The sequence below is a fragment of the Papaver somniferum genome, chromosome 7, assembly GCF_003573695.1.
Source record: "Papaver somniferum cultivar HN1 chromosome 7, ASM357369v1, whole genome shotgun sequence".
In the NCBI taxonomy this organism is placed as follows: domain Eukaryota; kingdom Viridiplantae; phylum Streptophyta; class Magnoliopsida; order Ranunculales; family Papaveraceae; genus Papaver; species Papaver somniferum.
This window is the reverse complement of record NC_039364.1, coordinates 52743015-52763665: the sequence shown is the minus strand read 5'-3', so window position 1 is coordinate 52763665 and position 20651 is coordinate 52743015. Positions and strand designations below refer to the sequence as shown.

The window sequence follows — 20651 nt, the reverse complement described above, 5'->3', positions numbered from 1 at the left end:
AAGGTACCCTTGTGTCGGAGCCTCCTACTTCCGTTGCAGATATGATGGCCATAGCCGACGGGTATCAATATGGCTTTCCGCAGCAGCGTGTCTTGGAGGTAAATTTTCGTACATACTTCTTCGTGACGATCGAATTCTTCGGTGAAATAATGTTTGTCGTCTTGATGTGTAGATGATGAGGAGTGAGCATTGTAACCACGTGCTGTATCAGTTCTTCAAAGCGAAATCTCTGAAGCTCGAGGCTAAGCTTCGTCACATAGAAAAGGAATTATCTGCGGCTGAGGTGGAAATAGAAGAGCTGAAGAAAAGCCTCAAGGAGAAAGAAAAGCTGGGTGAAGCGGAGGCCAGTCTTCGTTAAGAGCTTGTTGATGTTCGCGCTGAGTTAGAGCAAACTCGCGGCCAAGTTTCAGCTTTCACAGGTTTGGTTCTTTTTCCCTCGCAGTGTGTCGTCATTTCTCTATTTCTTAGTTGTTCTGTCTGAGTCTCCCCACCCTATCTCCAGTGGGTGGCGTCCCCGAGCTGATATGGCTTCGAAACGAAAGAGCACGGCAAAAATCTCGTATTAAAGATCTTGTTGAGAAAATTAAGAATGAAGCCAAGAAATGGGATGCTCGGGCTGAGGTATGGCGCACAAGGCATGTTCAGATGGTCGACATGCAAAATCTGTACAACCATGATCGTGCTTTATTTAATGGCACACTGCTGTGGACACGTGATAGTCTGCGGGAAGCCCGTGAGCGTACTTCCTTGCTGGAGTCTAGGATTCAGCTGCTGGAAGAAGAATTACAGAAGGCTCGATCCATTCCTCTTCCAGGAGTTAAGGATAGTATGCTCTGTCTTGTCAGAGAAAGAGATGATGCTCGTGCCTAAGTCTGCGCTCTCAGCAATGCTCTTGCCGCGTCCCATGCCGAAGTAGCTCGTCAGGCTGAGTATGAGAGGAATCTTGAAGTGTGTATGTACATACTTAGCAAAGGGGTATCAGAGATAAATAAAGAGGTCGACCACCTTCGTCACATGGATTCGATGAAGCAGGTAGAATTAGATGCCTGTCAATTTACTCTCACCAACCTTCAACTAGACTATAAGAAATTATCCGCGGAATATGAACATCTTGATGAAGCGCGAGATGCGGTTGTTAATGAGTATGAAGAGGCTTCGGCTTGTGTCGAAGGTATAACCCTATTTCATCGAGTGTGACCGTGTTTTTTCTGCGCTAACTCCGTGGTGTTGTCTTTTTCAGAGCTCGAGGGACACCTTCGCGTCACAAATGAAAAACTTGAAAAGGCTCAATCTTCCTTAGCGCAGCAGGAAGAACAGACCAATCATTTCAAGAATTTAGCGGCAACCCGCGAGGAGGCCGTTGGTGCTGCTTCTAGAGAAGTGAATCGGCTATCTTCGTTATTATCCCAAGCCCAACAGCGGACAACAGTTATTAAGCACAAGGCTCGTTGTCAATTGGCTGAGGAGACGAACAAGATGCTGGAGAGGATAGAACTTGGCCTAAAGAACGAGCATGATCTCGTGAAGAACTATCCTCGTCGTCCAGTTCCTTCTGCCTTGCCTGGATCCTCGGGACCCTCTTCTGGTGGGAGCGTCCCTTCAAGTCTTCGGAACAATCCTGCCGATGGGGCGGCATCATCTAGGTAGAGACCGCAGCATTTTATAGAGACCGCGGCATCATTATCCTTCCCTTTTTGTAATCATGTAACAAGAATATTTTTTGCTAATATCATGTAAAAGGAATATTTTTTGATGTGTATCCTTCCTTGATTTGGCCTTTCACTTTTTGTAATCATCTTTTATGAAATGGATCCTTTTCTTGATATACCTGCAATGTTGGTTTGTTTTTATTTTAAGCATTTGTGAAAAAAACAAAACAAAGTTTTTAAGTGTTTGAGTGCGATACTGAAGGAAGGTACCTTCGTGATCGTCTTGAGACCTGTCACCCCGCTGGCGAATCCTGGGCCAGAGGATTCCCAGACGGTGGGGGCCGAGGCAACGTTCTAGGATATGGGGTTAAAATATTTACACACCCATTCCGTCGACCCGTTGCCTTAAGATTGGTTGGGTATCTCTTTCTGCTGGGTGCCTTCCCCCTGGTCTTACACTTATGGACACTGATGGGGGAGCCCTGAGAGATTGTAGATTAACTACTTTCCCCAATATTGTCGATAGATTCCGTTGACTTGATAATTTGAAAGCTTGTTTGATTGATAGGTTGAGGCCTGCAATTCCTCTTCCAGAGATAGAAACATGTGGAGCGGTCAGGCTCCCTTCTTCTTCTGGTACACTCCAAGCATATTCAAGTCTGCGTTGCTCCTATGGGAAGTATGGTTTGAGCCACTTAGCATTCCAAGGATGCCGGAGGACCTCGCCTTTTAGATTACGAAGGTAGTAGGAACCGTTACCCGCAACGTCGTGTATTATAAAAGGTCCTCCCCACGTCGGTGCTAATTTTCCCCATTTCTTTTCTTGCTGATACCGTGGGATTGTTCTCAACACATACTGCCCCTCTACAAAATTCCGAAGATTTACCTTTTTGTTGTACTCCCTTGCTAGTCTTCGTTGATAATTTTCCATCTTTTGTAATGCTGCTTCCTTTCTTCCTTCCAAGTCGTCCAACCTTTCTAACATCATATCTGTTGTGAGGTTTTCTCCCAAGCTTCGGTCTTCGTGGTTGGCATGAGGATTTCCGTAGGGATGACTGCTTCAGCTCCATAAGTTAGAAGAAACGGGGATTCCCCGGTGGCGGATCTTCGTGTTGTCCTGTATGCCCATAACACATTGTGCAGTTGTTCGCACCATCTTCCCTTATGCTCGTCTAATTGTTTTTTGAGTATAAGGGCGAGGGTCTTGTTGGTAGCTTCAGCTTGTCCGTTGCTTTGAGGGTATATGGGGGTGGACTTGTTATTTCTTATTTTGAAAGTATCGAAGAGCATGTCTATATTTTTCCCCTGTAATTGGTTGCCATTATCAGACACAATTTCAGTGGGTATACCGAATCTGCAAATGATGTTCTGGAATATGAAAGTAAACAAATCCGCATCTGTGATCCTGGCCAAGGCCTTAGCCTCCACCCATTTACTGAAGTAGTCCGTGGATACTATCAAAAATCGTCTTTTCCCTGATCCTTCGATGAAAGGTCCGACGATGTCTACGCCCCATTTTGAAAATGGCCACGGGCTATCGACGGAGTTTAACATTGTTGACGGCGCGTGGATCTTTTTGGCGAAGCGCTGGAATTCTTCACACCGCCGGGACATCCTCGCGGCGTCCTGTATCATTGTCGGCCAGTAATATCCTTGCGTTTTTGCTTTGTCAGCTAGTGATCTCATGCCGCTATGATTCCCCGCGTAACCATAATGGATATCTTTTAGAATTCAATGCCCCTCTTTCCGGGACAAGCAACGTAGTAATGGTCCAAGGAAGAATTTCTTGTACAGGACCCCATCCCGAAGATCATATCTTCCTACTTTAGAGAGTATCTTCCTAGCTTGTTTCTGATCCGCAGGTAAGCTTCCCTTTTCGAGGAAGGCATGGATCGTAACTCTCCAGTCATCTTCGTTGCTGAAGTCTTCGTCTTGATTTGCTCTTGACAGGATATCTTCTTCGTCAAAGTCGTTATGGATGTCTTCTCCTACCTGGTCTTCGATATTTTCTTCCACTGTATCTTGATTGGTAGCGAAGGAGAATTGAGATGCAATCGAAGGCTCGTATACCCTTGCTATTTTAATAGCCTCGACATTTGTATCCCTCAGCATGGATGATATATATGCTAGGGCATCCGCATGTCTGAGGTCCCTTCTGCATAAGTGTCGGAACTTAATGTTCGGGATTTGTGATGCCAATGTTTGGACCAAGGCCATGTAAGCTGAGAGGGTGTCATCGTACATATTATACTCGAGCCCTATTTGCCGTATGACAAGCTGCGAATCACTTGTCAGCCTTACATCGGTTACCCCCATTTCTATTATTATACGGAGGGCATGTACGACAGCTTCGTATTCAACAATGTTGTTGGTATGCTCTTTGAATTCCAACCTAAGTGCCTGTATAATCCTTTCTCCGGTTGGGGTGATAATGACAATGCCTATTCCTGCTCCTTCCTTATTTTTGGATCCGTCGACGAAGACTTCCCATTGTCTTTGACTCGCAGGTTCGAGGATATCCATTGGATCCTTGTTTTCTTCCTCGGCTTCTGGTATTCCCTTAATCTCTTCGTCGTTGTCAAGGGGGAGGTCTGCTAAGAAATCCGCCAGAACTTAGGATTTCCGAGAATGTTGAATTTCATGAATGATGTTGAATTGGTCCAGATGGGTGTTCCATTTGGCTATTCGGCCCACTTTTCCCGTGCTTTTGAGGACTGCTTCCAATGGTGCTTTGCATGGGACCCTGACGAGGTGAGTTAGGAAGTAGGTTCTCAGTTTTTGTGTAGCCCACACCAATGCGAGGATGAGCTGTTCAATCTTAGTATAGTTCCTTTCCGCAGAATTGAGGGTCTTGCTGACGTAATAGATAGGTTGTTCTATCTTTGTATTGGTTTTGACCAATATTGCGCTGACTGCGTCTTCTGTTGCTGCTATGTACAGTGCCAAAACCTCGTCAGGATCTGGCTTCTGCAGGATCGGGATTGAGGGTAGGTGTTCTTTGATTTTTTGGAATGCTTCCTCGCATTCAACGGTCCATTCGAACCTGCTCCCTTTTTTGAGAATATTGAAGAAATGTTTGCATTTGTCCGAGGACCGGGAAATAAATCTGCCCAACGCTGCTATGGATCCATTGAGTTTCTGTACTTCCTTTAAATTCTTTGGGGACGGCATCTCTACTATGGCTTGAATCTTTGCTGGGTCTACCTCGATGCCCCTTTTTGTTACCAGATACCCGAGGAATTTCCCCGAGGTGACACCGAAAGTACATTTCTCCGGATTCACTTTCATGTGATGTTTTCTCATTGCTTCGAAGATATTCCTCAGGTCCTGGTGGTGATCTTTACGCAGCTTGCTTTTGACGAGCATGTCATCAACGTAGACTTCTAAGGTTCCTCCAATCCATGGCTTGAAGATAGCATCGACCATCCTTTGGTATGTTGCCCCTGCGTTTCGAAGACCGAAGGGCATTCTAGTGTAGCAATAAAGGCCATGTGGGGTGTAAAACGCTGTGTGTGGCTGATCTTCTTCTGCCAGGGCCACTTGGTTGTAGCCAGAATGTCCGTCCATGAATGACAGTTCTTCATATCCTTCTACTGCTTCTACCAGCTGGTCTATGCTCGGCAGGGGATAGCTGTCCTTTGGACATGCCTTGTTGAGATTAGTAAAGTCGATGCATATTCTAACCCCTCCATTTTTCTTAGGAACAATGACCATGTTGGAGATACAGGTACGATACTTGACTTCCTTGATAAATCTTGCGTCTAGTAGTTTCCGAAGTTCTGTTTCTACTGCCTCATGATACTCTGGAGCTACTTTTCGTATTTTCTGCCTGAACGGGGGCGTGCCCGGTTTGATGCGTAGCTCGTGTTGGATTACTTTTGGGTCAATCCCCGGCATATCTCCTAGCTTCCAGGCGAACACATCCGCGTATTCCTTAAGTAATTTGGTTAAAGAATGTTCCCTTCCTTCGTCCATTATGGTCCCTATTTTGATCATCTTCGGGTTTTCTTCCGTTCCTATGTTGATTTCTTTTACGGGCTCCACTGGTGTGAAAACAGGCTTCGGGTTTCCGAGGACTGGGACGTTCTTTAATTGCTATTTAGCGTGTTTCTGTTCTTCGATGGTTGTTGAAGTACTTGTCTCTGTGCTTAGGACATTATCATCTTTCGTCAAGCCCTTCCCTGTAGTTTCCTTGAGGAACAGGTCTATGGCCTTCTCTTTCGCGGTTTCTTTATTTTTTACTCTTCGGATTTTTCGCTGCTCTTGTTGCTCGTTGTTGATATGATCCTGAGTGGCCTGGCACTCTCTCGTAGTGACCCGATCTCCTTTGATTTCCATTACTCCCTCAGGTGTTGGAAATCTGAGATATTTGTGGTATGTTGCCGCAGCTCCTTTGAGTTTATGTATCCATTTTCGTCCAATAATAGCGTTGTAGGGGGAAGGGGTGTCTACCACACTGAATCGGGTTTCCAGTTTCATGGGCCCTGCGTTAACCTGCAACACGATGTCTCCCAAGGGCTTCGTGGCTGCTCCATTGAATCCGTAGATGGTGTGATAAGAGGTCATTAACTGTTCATCATGGAGCTTCATCCGTTTGAATGCATCGTAAAATAGGACGTTTACGGAGCTTCCCCCGTCTATGAGGATCTTTTTGAGGTTACATCCAGCTACTGCTAGCGTTAGGACCAAGGGATCGTTATGGTCTTCCATATCTTCTTCGATATCCTCGGCATCGAAGATGATAGGAGATTCCATCCATTCTTCGTGCTCGTCCACCACTATCCCATCGACCTTATACAATTCGCAGCGGTCTTCGAATTTCTTCTGTAACCTCTTTCCTATCTACGCTGTAAGTGAGGGCCCTGTGGCTTCGGAACACGAGATGGTGTTGATTGTTCGGTCTCCTTCCGGAAGTTGGACTGGTTTGGTTCGCTTGGATCTATCCTCGGTAACATCCTTTCGTACGTAATGCTTGAGCTCTCCCGCATCAATTAATTTTTGGATCATTATTTTAAGGTTCTTGCACTTTTCGGTCTGGTGTCCGTTGAAACAATGATATTCACAGTAATCTTTAGACTTCTCGGATCTCGGGGGCTGCTTTCCCTTAGACCATGGCAACTCCAAGTTTTCCCTCCCTTTGATCTCTCGTAGGATACGAGCATAGCTAGCGTTGAGTTTCGTGTAAACTTGATCTTCGAATTTTCGGTCACCTGTTCTTCGTTCATCCCTTCGTTCCTTCCTATCTTCGTGCGGTCTCTCCACTGAGCAACTCCTTTTGGCCCCATTGGTTTGTTCCGCTGAATTGGTGCGGTGAGATCTCTGCGGATATGCCCTCGGGTTTTCCCGTTGAATTTCTTCAAGTAGAGCGTGCTTTTCGATAATTATTCGAAGATCTCCTTCTGTCTTAGGCACGCTCCCATGAATTTCAACAAATAGGGGACTCATTCGGTCTAATCCCCATTTGTAGCAATTGATGCTTACCACTGGGTCCACGCTCCCTATGCCTTGGCAGATCTTGTGCCATCTGTTAGTAAACTCCCTCGTGGTTTCCTTGTAGCCAATCGCTAGTGAAAAGAGCTTATCCATTCTGGTGTTTACAGTCTTGTTGTACATGTACGTTCTTAAGAATTTCTCTGCGAGTTGGTCGTATGAGTGGATGGAGTTTGGTGGAAGATTATCGAACCATGATAATGCCGATCCCTTCAGGCTTGACGGGAAGTATCTGCAGAGTACGGCGTCGTTCTGACCCCATCTAGCTAAGACACGGTTGTAGTACCGAATATGTGCAGCAGGGTCACTGGATCCATCATAGCATTCGAACGTTGGGACATGGCATTTCAGTGGAATAGGGGTGTTGGCCAAGCGATGAGTTAAGGGCGTAGAGTTAGCTTCTCTCATGACCTCTTCTAACCTCCCCCCGCCTTGTCTATTTTTTAGTTGCCTGATCTCGGCCATCATCTCATCTCGTAGCTCTTCCATCGCGCGGTGGTGCCCTAAATTCTTCTGCTCGTTACCGTCTGACTCTCCGTTGTCATAATCCGGGTCGGATACGCTACTTCCCCTAGTCGTGTCTCCATTAGCCGCTATGACGACTCTACAGTCTCGGTTTGGCTCTGGTGCTTTGGAATTTGCTTCATCAAGTTGTTGGCTGGTCTTCGTGCTTAGAGCAATCCGCTCCTTTAAATCTTGATTTTCTCTGGCCAACAGGGCTACAGCATCTGCGTAAACCTGCTGGCTCTTCTTCAGTTCCTCAAGCTCAGCCATCAGTCGATGTGATTGGTTGGACCCCTGATTGGGAGTCCCAGCGCGTGGCACTACGTCCATGGTGCCGCCTTCCTCTACGGTCTGCACTAAAGGTGGCAGAGGTTCAGCTTCGGTTGCTGGCATTTCCAAATAGGGGTGAGTGCCCCTCTGCGGTGCTAGAGCCGCCGGTATGGTTTGATTTTGATCATTTGTTGGTGGCATTCCAAAAGTTGGAAGGTGCACGGGTTGGAATGTTCTGGATTCATCCACCCTTTCTCTTGGTTGATGAAGTTGATTCATGGCGCAAGTTTTGCTAGCCTCTGCAGCCTTCGGGATTACCGCAGCCGCACCGTACTTTGTCGCCGCTTCTCTGAGAGCCGCTGCTGCAACTGAATTAGCGTTCATAGGTGAAGTGATTTCCGCAGTATCTTGCCTTTGACTGGTCATTTTAGCTTTGTCTCCTTTCTGCTTGCTTCGGGTGATGACCGGGGTTGTCCTGGGTGTTTCTTTTGACAAAGCTTTGGATTTTCCTGCTTCCTGCGTCTTTTCCATCACGGGTCCTTTTGTCGACAATGAAATCTCGCAGAAACTCGCCTTCTTTACTCACAATACGTTCTTTCTGCACAAGGAATTTCAAACGAAAAACGGGAATATCCGCGTGAATCGGGTTAGTTGGCGAAATATCTTCTTCCAGGAGAGGATTAATACACACGAGTTACAATACACGGGTTAAAGCTTTATTAAAGGAGATCCTTTTAAAAATGCAAGTATAAAAACTACGAAAACCCCCAGAGAGACGGGTTCGCACGAGATCTAAAGAAAATCGTAAATCCACGGATTAAAACAATAAATCTTATCGAAGATAATAGGTGGGTTTTTGAATACAATACAGTTAACAAATGATCTATACGGTCCGAGCTGATAAATCAGAGCAATCATATGCCAATTTAAAATGAAATCACAGGACAAGATAAATCTTTTACCGGGACAAAGTCCCTGTTTCTAGCGCCAAATTGTGAACACACAAATCACGAAGGCATCGGAATGCTCACAACCAATCATCGTAATCTAGAGAGATTTGTGATGATGATATCCTAGTGTTGATTCCTTGGCTCAAAACCTTCGGGTTTATCATAGCCTCATCTAACAACTCCATGCGAGGCGTTTGCGCACGGGATATAGGTAAAAACAAAGAAAGCAAAACGTATAAGTAAAGATCCATGGGGTTAGACAAATATAAAGTGTTGAAATGTAAACAAGACCGAGGTTTACGTGGTTCAGCACTAAGGCCTACGTCCACGGGGTTTGTTGTTTTACTATATTCTTCACGGTTACACAAGTAGTCGAATGACTTTTGGGTTTACATGTTTCTCTCTTCTAAAGGATTAACTTACACTTGCAATCTCTCTCTCTCCTTCCCTTCCTGATTTTTCCGATCCCCCTTCCTCTTGGTGGAGAAGGGGTATTTATAAGGTTAGAATGTGGGACCCATCTCTGAAGGCCGTTGAAACCTGATCTTCTTGTGTTCTTGCGTCTATCACGCAGAGGTCTGTGTTTGCCCCTTGATCCCGCAGATATATCCTCGCTCGTTCCACAGGTTGATCGACACGTACACTGCTCAGAGTGTTTAATGCGGGTAGTTGAGAGGTCTGCTCGTGTCAGACAAGTGTCTTCTGCCCCTGTCACGTCCGTGTCAGCTAACTTTCTCTCCACCGTTGATCTTAGCTTCTTTTGGGGATGAGATAAAGTAACTCATCGGGGTTTATTCGGTGTTTCGCAGCGCATCATGTTTTGATGTCTTGGCCTGCATGCTTTCCACGTATCTTTTTATATACACGTGTCTGATAGTGAGATATATGTGTACACAAGGAGTACTAAAAATAGCTTACATAAACCAGCAAGGGAACCAACTGTATAAATAAAAGAGAAGAGAAAGAAAACCACTAGTGTTTGGCTGAAACTGTACACCCAGACTAACACCAAATTGAGCTTTAAAGAGGCCATATTGAAGATTAAATAAGAGAGATAGGTAAACAAAATCATAGGACGAATGGCTTTGTGTAAACATCAAATGCTTCACAGCTTGTCAACTGCGGCTCCTGTAAAAAAATACAATAGAACAAGACGAGTTTTAAACTCTTAACAAATACAGTACAATGGACTCGACAAACATATGCAAACTACTAATACTAGCAGGATTCACTGGTTAAGAATGGGAACAATGACCAAGAATGGAAATTTGATACTTGAGAACAAATTTGGCTTCTTCTTAAACTGTCACAAGGTAATTTCCATCACCGAACATAAGATGCTATATACTTGCACAATAGAAGTTTATGGTACTTGCATGTTCTAAAGTGATGGCTTTATCATTAAAATAAGAACAGAAATGAAGAGGAGATGTCATGGCAAACCAGGAAATATTTAAGATAGCATCTAGAAGTTCCAAGCAAGTTGACCAAACAAGGTAATTTCCATCACCGAACATAAGATGCTATATACTTACACAATAGAAGTTTATGGTACTTACATGTTCTAAAGTGATGACTTTATCATTAAAATAAGAACACAGTTCCTAAATGTAGAGAGAGGTCATGGCAAACCAGGAAATATTTAAGATAGCATCTAGAAGTTCCAAGCAAGTTGACCAAACAAGTATAGCTATTTAAGCATGACCAAGAAAACCACACATCCATGTCAATCACATAGGCAGTATTTCAAATGGCATCTAGAAGTTCCAAGCATGTTTGAACACGGATAAACCTGCCAGCTACCTGCATTGATACTAAATACATGCAATTTTCGCTGCTGATTCTCGCAGGGATAAGCCCTAATTATTATTTTTTAAGAACCAACAGTTTGATTCTTGTGCAACACCATCTAAGTTCTTGTTAAACACAGCTTTTTGTGAATATGGCATCTTCAGTAAAAAAATTCGAGGTTCATGTTCGAGTATTTCATGTGGATACTCGCTTTATTATTGTAGTGAGTTCGTTGATCATTCTGACATAATCGTAATAAACAAAAAAACTATTAAAAAGTGAAGCAAAATACCTGTTTCAACCCGCCACCAAGACTACCTCCTGTTAAAAGCATAGAGAGGACTGATGTTACCGCACCACCACCAAGGTCATTACCAGTACCGGTGTTTCGGATGGTACTCCGCATTGAATTCAGTATGCTACCATATGTAGCCCCATGTCCACGCTCAAGTGCTTGGATGAAACAAAACGTCATTGCACCTGTTGAAGTAATCTTTGATAAAGCCTGTCCGCATAAAAGCGTTAGCTTGAATTGTTAGTTATAGCCATACAGATAAAGTTAACTGGTAGCCAATTAGAAGCCTAGGACACATAGCAGAAATGTGATAAAAGAAAAATGTTCAGTTTACAGGCACAACTCACTGAAGTATCTGCAGAGGTTTGATGATCATCACAACCACTGAACGAGACAACCTCCCCACCAGCGGTTCCTTTCCACAAACCTGACCTAGGACGGTGGTCCTCCCACATATACCTTCCATCTCTACAGCAACAATTTATTTTGACATAAATAAAATAGAACAAAAAACACAACATTAATTGTAAGGACTAAAAAACGGTATCACCGGATGTCGCTTCCCTTTATTAGCTAATAAGAAATAGATATTTTCAAGTAAATGCACTACGAATATGGACTAAAAATTAACCTGCCCATTCTGCAGAGGAATGGTAAATCTAGTACTGTGCCACTATGGCAAGCATCTATTATTGCATGAAGCTTCACACCGCGGATAAGTGGTCTGACAATTGCTGCGTTGATTTCATCATCCACTATCATTCCCTGAGTTTCAAAGTCCAGGGGGCAAAGGGTTTCATCATAACCATCAACCTCATCTCCATTGTAGTTCCTTTGTCGTGAACCATGACCTGAATAGTGAAACAAAAGCGAATCTCCTGGTTGACAGCCTTGAACAAGCCAATACATAGCCATCCTCAAGTTGTGCTTAGTTGGAAGTCTTAATGGATCAGTTTCTTCCTCTACAAAACAACTTCCAAATTAATTCCATGCATTTTCAAAGGGTAAATGCAATCTAACAATTCAGTTATGATTCTCAAGTACCATATCATGAGAAACCTTGTTCATTTACTAGATTACTAGACAAGTTTAAGGAACAAAGGCTTGAACAAGAGTACGCAGCACCAGTCTAGACCTACAAAACATGCACTTCTCAACAGCTTCCAGCATTTAACTCTAGACCTACAAAACATGCACTTCTAAATGACTGTCTTTTACCAGTGACTTGACTCTAAGCAATAGTTCCTTTTAAATTACTTTTTGGAGTTCACTTTACCATAATAATATCCTTAAAATTAGTCAATTTTATATCAATACCAAACTACAGAGTCAAGCTAAGATCAACAATAATCAAAATGAAGACACTAAAGAATAAAAAGTTTAGAAAGATGATGAAATTATACATACCGGTGAGCATAAGAATCGAAGCTTCAGGAAATTTGAATCGATTAATAAGAAGATAACGCATACACTTAGCATCATTAATACAACCTTTAAGTTCATGTCTGGAATATCTATATGAAATACCACAAATCACAGCTTTTTTACGACCATGAGGATTAGGAGGTGGACCAGGTGGAGCATGATTATAGGGTGATGGGGGTGGTGGGTATTGATTATGAGAGGCAGAAGTAGGAGGTTGAGGTGGAACAGCTCTTGGATCTAAAATTTGAGTTATTCCTTGACATAAAGCACATCTTAATGCATTTGCACCTGGTGGAATTTGAAGTGGTGTTCGACAAGTGCTGCAGTTTATTAACATCATATTATTTCCATACATTTTTGTTTTGTTTTTTTTTTCTTGAGAAATATATGGAAGAATTCTATGATTTTGGATGAAAAGGGAGAATTTAGGTTGCTTCTTAAATTAGGCTGCTATCAAGTTTGGTGGTGATTGATGAATTGTTTGGATTACAAGGAAAAATAAGGGGGTATTGATGAGATAATTGAGGTAGTTGGAGATGGCGGAGTTGTTGAATTTCAGCGGAGAAACAATTCTGCTACTTGTTTGTTTCTTTTTTTGTGTAACACGCTTTTGACGAATCCTTCGATTCTCAAAGTCCAAAGTTCGTATTCTTAAGAATCACAGCCTCTCTCTTTGTTAAGGAACCGGTCATTTTTGGGTTTGGGCCCAACAGTGATGCCGCGCGACCTTCCTGACTTTTCACTTTTTTGGGAGCCATCATAGATTTTTAGAGCAACTGCAGCGTTGAATTACTATACTCTCAAAATCTCAAGTCATATATGGCTTTTTTGGCTTAGCAATTTGGTATGCGACGTAGTGGGAAACAAATCAACGTACTCAATATCACCGTTTCAGGAGAAACGTAATCAAAGTATTTGTACAATATAAATGTATTTTATAATTTCGTCCATTACACCACGGGGTTTAATAAACCGTTTATATGATAAACATTTTCTATAATTCATTTTAGTCAAACGACACCATAAACCGCGTCCCAGTTCAAATGCTTTCTATAAGAAGATGGGTGAAATCCATTGAGACGCAACTATAGCTTGCGTCCAAGTCACATGTTATTAAAGTATACGTTTCAATAAACGTATTCTTAAACTACTTTCAATTCGCACAGATTCGTAAGTGTCGTTATATTAATGAAACATAAACTTAAAAAGAGATTATTGTTCAACGTATTTTATGACTTCGTTTGTTGTCCACGCGCTTTATAAATGCGTGAAGCTATATATGAGATTTGCCATAAAAAGTTTCCATATATAAACACCGGGTTTGAGAATATAAAAATATCGAACTTATAGCAGCTAGGAGTGCGATTGGATTTGTTGCCATATATGACTTATAGCAACAAAACTGCAATTGCTCTTAGGTTTTACCTATTTCCTATCCCACTTTTCTCTAAATCCCATCCATATCACAAAAATCAACTTTTGTGCAACTCTATCTAAATTAGGAGTTTTGTTAATAGGAGGGAAAGAATGGATTTGAGGAGGGAAAGATTAAAAGGAGGGATACAAAATTACCAAGGAGGCATTGACTCTGTAACATTTACACAAGATGTCCAAATTGTTCCTTGAAATAATGAAGTTAAGTTTTTGCCTAACGAATCTTCTTCCCTGTTCTACCTAAACCTAGATCCTTATTCCACGCCGATAGATCTTTGTACAGTTTCTGATTAAACTTTATTCCAAAACTCAAATCAACTGGATGTGTATATCAATTAATAAAGTTACAACAACCATTGGACTTGAAGATTAGGTATAGAGCTTTTTAGAAAAACACGTAGCAAATATGATGAATTATGATGTACTTGGTGAATTCCATATCGACTCAAGCATAATATTTTGCAGTTGCTAGTAAATCTAGTACCACTAATCTTAGGTAGTCAAAGAGAATGAAGAAGCACTTGTTGGGTTTTGAAATTAGTGAGTCTTTTTTAGAATTTGATCTTTGTATTTTCATTATATTTAGGATTTGGAATTTGCTACGTACGTGATTTCTTCCGAAGGAGAACCGAAAACATGTGATGCGTGATATATACGTGAGTATCTATTAAATATGAGAAAGTAATCGGAGATTTTTTTTTTTTTTTGAGAAATGGTTAAGATAGATTAATCGGGTGCCGAGGAGGCACAAAGGAAAAAATTGCATTACATAAAGACGCTAGAGAAGAGAGTTTCATAGTTGCGATGACTAGAAAACTCTCAAAGAAAACAAAGCAGCAAACACATACACCAAGGCTTAAAAAGTCTTATCCGTAAATTTTATCTTTCCAACACCAAACTAAATCATCAAAAAACAGACCCCCAAACTCCTTATCAGGCAAACCCCATTGGTATAGCAAAGCTTTAACTGCTATGATTGCGTTAGCTTCATCTTGTGCCTTGTTACGGAACACCCTTTTATTCCTTTCCAGCCAAAATTCCTACCAGATTGCTTGAGGTAAGTGATTCCATATGAATTGTTGTCTCTCATTGTCTAATTTTCTTTTCCATCCATCCAGACACACCTTTGTATTTTATGGCCAAACTAAGCTTATCTTGGGGTATTGTAGAAAATAGTTCCAGATGGCGTACACATAGATGCAATGAAGTAGAATATGGTTTGTGGTCTCTTCTTGTTGGTTGCAAAATCTACATAGGAGGTTGGCAGAGTTCTCAACTAGATACCTCTTTCTCAAGTTGTCTATGGTTGGGAAAACATCGCATAACACATCCCAAGTGAAAAACGACACCTTGGTTGGGATTGTTTTGTTCCAGATAAGCTTAGGATTAGTAAAATCTGACATGTCCGTGTTTGGGTCTGCAATTTGTAGGTCGTATGATGATTTTGTGGGGAACTTTCTGGATGCCGATGGAAGCCAAGATCTCGTATCTTGCTAACTTGAGATGATTTCCGAGTTACCAATTGTGTCAAAAAGTTAAGCAACCTCATTTATCTCATCCCTCTTTAAATTCCTTGAAAAATCAAGATCCCAAGCATACCCAACTGAAGCAAATTTGAGTACTTGACTTATAGAAGCTTGTCGCGCTCTGCTTATCCTCCAGACTTTAGGGAACTTGTCTTTAAGAGAATGGATTGAGCATCAACTATTATTCCAGAAACTAGTGTTCTCCCTGCCGTTTAAGGAAATTTGGGAGTTATTTAGAACTAGAGGTAAAGAATTCATAATACCTTTCCAAAGACTGGTTCCATGAGAGCTTTTTACTTTTTCTGGATACCAAACATTTGTCTTGCCTCCATGCTTTTGTTGAACAGTCTTCCTCAATAGATGATTTTTTTCATTTCCGTATCTCCAAATCCATTTTGCAAGAAGTACTTTATTTGTAATCTAAATTTGTTTGATTCCTAATCCTCCTTTAGATTTCGGTTTGACCACTTTATTCCATCCCACCCAGTGAAAGGATTTTTTTCTCATTAGTATCTCCCCATAAGAAGTCCCTAGAGATCTTCTCTATCTTCTTAGCTACATCCACCAGAATCACAAAGAGAGACAAAAAGTATATCGGGATGCTGGCTAGAGTGTTGTTGATTAAGGTTACTCTTCCTCCCCTAGAGAAATATTTCATTTTCCATGTCGCTAGTCTCTTTTCGATATTTTCTATCACCGGATCCCAAATCTGGTGCTGACGAGCTTTAGCGCCTAGCGGGAGGCCTAAGTAAGAGAATGGAAGCTTTCTGATAGCACATCCAAGACACTCTGCTGCTTGCTTTCCTATATCGTATCAGAGATATGTTTGATGCCCAATCAACCTACGGTGCAATAAACTTACTTAAGATAATTTGATAGATTTTGTTTCTCTAGAGGAAGGGAAGAGGCGAGGACATGGTTGGTATTTAGAAGATATTTTTTAATTTTCAGGCAGTTTGACTTTGACCTAAGATTAATAAGATTTTGACCGAATTATATTTCTCCTCAAATCCATTATTTCCCTCCTATTAACAGGACTCTAAATTAGGTGAACAAGACTCACCCTGTCAAAATGTACCGTAGCCTTCGTCTTCATCAGGTAACCCCTCTCCATCTTCCTTTTTAAACTTAAACCTAGTAATTTTCCTCTGTTAACCCGTGCAACTCATGCTAGCACCACAGCCCCACCTGCATGTTATCATCGCTACCACTGCAAGAGAAGAACAAGAAGTATATAGTTGATCTCAAAATTTGTGCTTAATTTTTCTTTCTTTACTGGACATTAAATTTTATATCGATTCATTGAACCGAGTATACATGAACTAAAATTTATATACCAGGAAACATATAACTTTCTTTGATATTCATTGTTCAATTGGGTTTTCATCATATTTAACTATCCCCAAATAAAACAGTTTTGTATTAATGGATTTTTATTTTCGTTGTATACACTATCAATACCATGTACACAAAGGAAATTAAAAAAGTTTTGCAATCCGATCTCAAACCCGATTAAGATGGTGATTTTGAGATTAATTCCGAACCTAATCAATTTGGCAGCCGACAATGGTGGTTGTGAGAGTGAATATTAACTATGGAGAATAATAGAGTGAGTCTTGTTCACCCGAATTGAATAGAGTCCATTTGTATATTTGAGATGGGGTTTAGGAAAAATGGGGATAGGAAATAGGTAAAACCGATTCTTATTTTTTTCCTCATGTAAAACCTGATCATATCTAGTCCAAATATGACTTTAGTAGGCTACAACTTAAAAAGTAAATTTGGAAATTAAAAAATGATAACAGACTTGACATACTAACTTCTGTAAGTTTTAATTAATCATCATTTTAGGATAGTGCACCGGAAAATACATAATAGTCCACCAGTTTTATTACATAACACATTGATTATTTATTTTCAATGCACGAAAAATGCGTAAAAAGTGCCCAGATTTTTTTTTATACTAACCCAGCTTTATAGCATACTGACTTTATTTTTTTATCCTTCTAAGCAAAAAAATATATTGTTCGAGCATAGCTCGGTCAAACTCACAAGTTTTGGTATGTCAAGCTTGTTGTCAAATTTAGCTGATCAAAACTGTATCTTGATTTATAGTCTACCAAGGTCAAACTCATACTAGGAATATAACATGGTAATTAAGTATCAGAACTCACCGTTACACCTCAAAAATTGAAGAGTGAAGAATAACATGGATATATCCATGTACGAGAACTTCATCAATAAAGGTATGTGAAGACTGACTATCCTACTTACTCATACTTTCTACCATTCTATCAACTGAGAATGGCGTATGACTTTAATGATGAATATTGCAAAGAAAGAAATCTCGAGTTTAACCTAGTGCTTGATAAATGTCGAATTATAAAATCAAGCAATGTAAAGCTTATTGCATAATAGATTGAGAACAATTTGTTGTTCAACATATCATAATTTCGTACAAAGTTCATAGGAGTCATCAAGTTAGTTATTTTATTTTCATGAACTGATTTGGTCAGTACATGAACTTGGAACTTATAAATAATAAGACTTGATGAATTATTCTATAATTAACTCGCGTACACGAAATGATTCGGTCAGTTCGCGCACCGGTTAATTTTGAGATGTTCCCAGATACTTATTGTAACTTAAGTACACGAACTAATTTGGACAATTCGCGAACTTATGGGTATGAAAAGTTTCAGAATTCTGAGACGATAATTCTTTCACATATTATTTTGGATAGTTCACAAACAGTTTTAGTCTTTGAGAGTTATTGAACTCCACAAATACTTGATGGTTCACGAACAACTCCACCATTGTTCTTGGGATAACCTTTTGGTCCCCAGAGTTTAGCTGGTGTCAAAGTAATTCGTAAACATGAAAGCTAGTTCACCAACTCAGCTTTGACTATAAATTATTTAACATTGATCATCATTATAAATAGATTACTCTTTCAATACTAGAATCTCAATCCTGGCACTTTTACCTCTTAGTTGCGGTTATATTTGTCCTTTAAAGGCCTAGGTTTCTTCTTGAAAATGCATCAGTTTGTGACTTTTAGTCTTCATTAAAAGACTCGTGAACCCCGATCAGACTATCTTTTACCTAATACTTCTTGATACCTAGAATTTTCTCTTGGTCATTGTAATTCTTATATATTCCAAAGGTCCACCTCTCATGCTATATCGATCATATTATAAGATTGATAAAAGTCCGGAAGTACTCTTCGTCTCAAACTTTGTAACTCCACAAGTATCATATATGTTATATTGATCTTGTGAAGTAATAAAAATCGATTAGGCATCTCTGTAACCTTTTGAAGAGATTAAGCTATTCTAATTGTTGAGGTTTGCTTGATATATTCTTTATGTTGAAGAACCCCCATAAGAAAACCGATTTCCACAACCTAAATTGTAAATTTTCTGAAATAAATCAACAGTCTATCTACTAGAGGCATATTAGTTGAAAGTCTTCACTTCGGCTAAAGCAACTCCTAGGGTGTGCAGTGTTTTTTTTTACAATTAAACCACTTGTTTTCCTAAAATCGGTGTCGGACGAAAATGCAATTGGTGTGCGCAGTGTTTTTTTTTTTTAAATTAATAAAATACTAAAAATAAACAAACAAATAAATAAAAATTACAAATAAAAATAAAGAAACTACTAAAAATAAGATAAAAGCCTAAAAATAAAATCTTCGGTTCCTCCCTTTTTGTAAGGCAAGTTCAACTTTCCACGTTTCGCTTCAAGCCAATCCTGCACAGCAAAAACAAAAATACCAAAGACGTAAAATAGAACAAAAAATAATCTAAAAAATAATAATAACAATAACAATAATAAGAATAAAATAAATATATACAAAACCTAAAAAAATGCAAAACCTAAACCTAAATACAAATCTGCGCCGGCGTCGCCAAAATTTGATGTGTTGTAGAAGTGGTAAATAAGATGTTCGATTCTCATACTTGTAGAGATTTGATTTCAGATGTAATAAACAAAAATACTAAAAACAAAGAAAGATTTTAACAAAGTTGAGAGATACTGGGACTTAGGATTCCACCAAACTTCACAATCAATTGGTTTATACAATGATTCATAACAATTTTAGCTCTTTTCTAGACTCTATTTCTTTGCCAAAAGTAGATTTTATAAATCATTAGATGTAAATCATAAGTATAGTGCATCAGAAGTTCTTAGAATATACACTATCAAAGAAAATCACAAATAATCAATGAAATCATAATTCGATTAAAAATCAATGCAAAAAGTCATAAGAATCAATTATAATTACCCAACAATTATGAAACATGGCTTCCTTCGTCATCCCAATGTTGGGGTTTAGCTCCTCATGCTCAAAACACACTCAAAATAATATTTCATAGCTCAAAAGGTGTTTCTATTGAAGGTATATGATGAAAAGAATGAATTGTAGTTACATAAAGCCTTTTGCAAGGAAAGTAATTGTCGTTGAAAGTCGTAAGCGAGTTCAGATAAGAACAGTAACAGATTTTTGTAGTTGAATATAAGACTGCCTTTGCGACAGGCTTTATGTGTCTAATGTTCTTCGTGTTCTTGAGTTGTGCAGCATCAGAACTACTTCCTGCAATTTCTGATTCTTCGCTTCTCCGGCCTCTGCTCTACCCCAAAGTCTCCTCAAAGTCTCGATAGCCCTGTATGGCTTCACCTCGCTCTTATTTATATACACAGAAACCCTTCAGGACAAGAAATCTCGATGAAATCTCCCCTTTTCTTTCAAGCAAAGTTACCGGATATTTTTCTTATTTCCTTTTTATCTTCGTACGCTTCTCTGTTTAATCCAAACTTCCCAGATTTGGTAGATATCTTCCCAATCTTTGCGTAATTTCCAAGCATTTCACAAAATCCCGAGAATAATTCTTTCTTTTGTCCCACGTAAAATCAAAAAAACTCGAGACCCTGTTTAACTCAAACTCCGATGATCTGGTCCATGTTTTTCGATTCAAAAACCCATTCAATCTTTGTTTAGCCCAAACGAGTTTATCCAAAACAAAAGCAGCGACTGAATCTCCATAGAACTGGCCCAAAAATGAAAACAAACCCGAGAAAAGTTTTCTCCCTTGTTTTGCTTCAACACGATAATACACCAAATCTAGCCCAACTGAATATCCATATCAGCATTGTATTTCCACAACAGACCTATCCCATGAAAATTAGCAATTGAATCTCGTTAAAAGTGGTCCAAATCATCAACCCTAATTTTGTTCTTCAACTGCAGCAGTTTCCCGCCAAAAACCAGAATTCAAATATTAAAGATGAAGTGCCCTGGACAAAAACTTGGGTG

At 40.2% G+C, this 20651-nt stretch overlaps 1 protein-coding gene across 1 annotated transcript; it reads right to left on the bottom strand.

Moving 5' to 3' along the window:
• Positions 1-9764: 9764 nt before the first annotated feature.
• Positions 9765-13019, bottom strand: LOC113297304 (metacaspase-1-like). The gene is made up of 5 exons (XM_026545740.1): positions 12357-13019; positions 11581-11911; positions 11297-11417; positions 10947-11159; positions 9765-9991 (listed from the first exon to the last, which is right to left on the bottom strand). Exons 1-5 carry the CDS (start codon positions 12727-12729, stop codon positions 9932-9934), a joined length of 1098 nt encoding a protein of 365 aa, XP_026401525.1. The 5' UTR covers positions 12730-13019; the 3' UTR covers positions 9765-9931.
• Positions 13020-20651: the final 7632 nt, after the last annotated feature.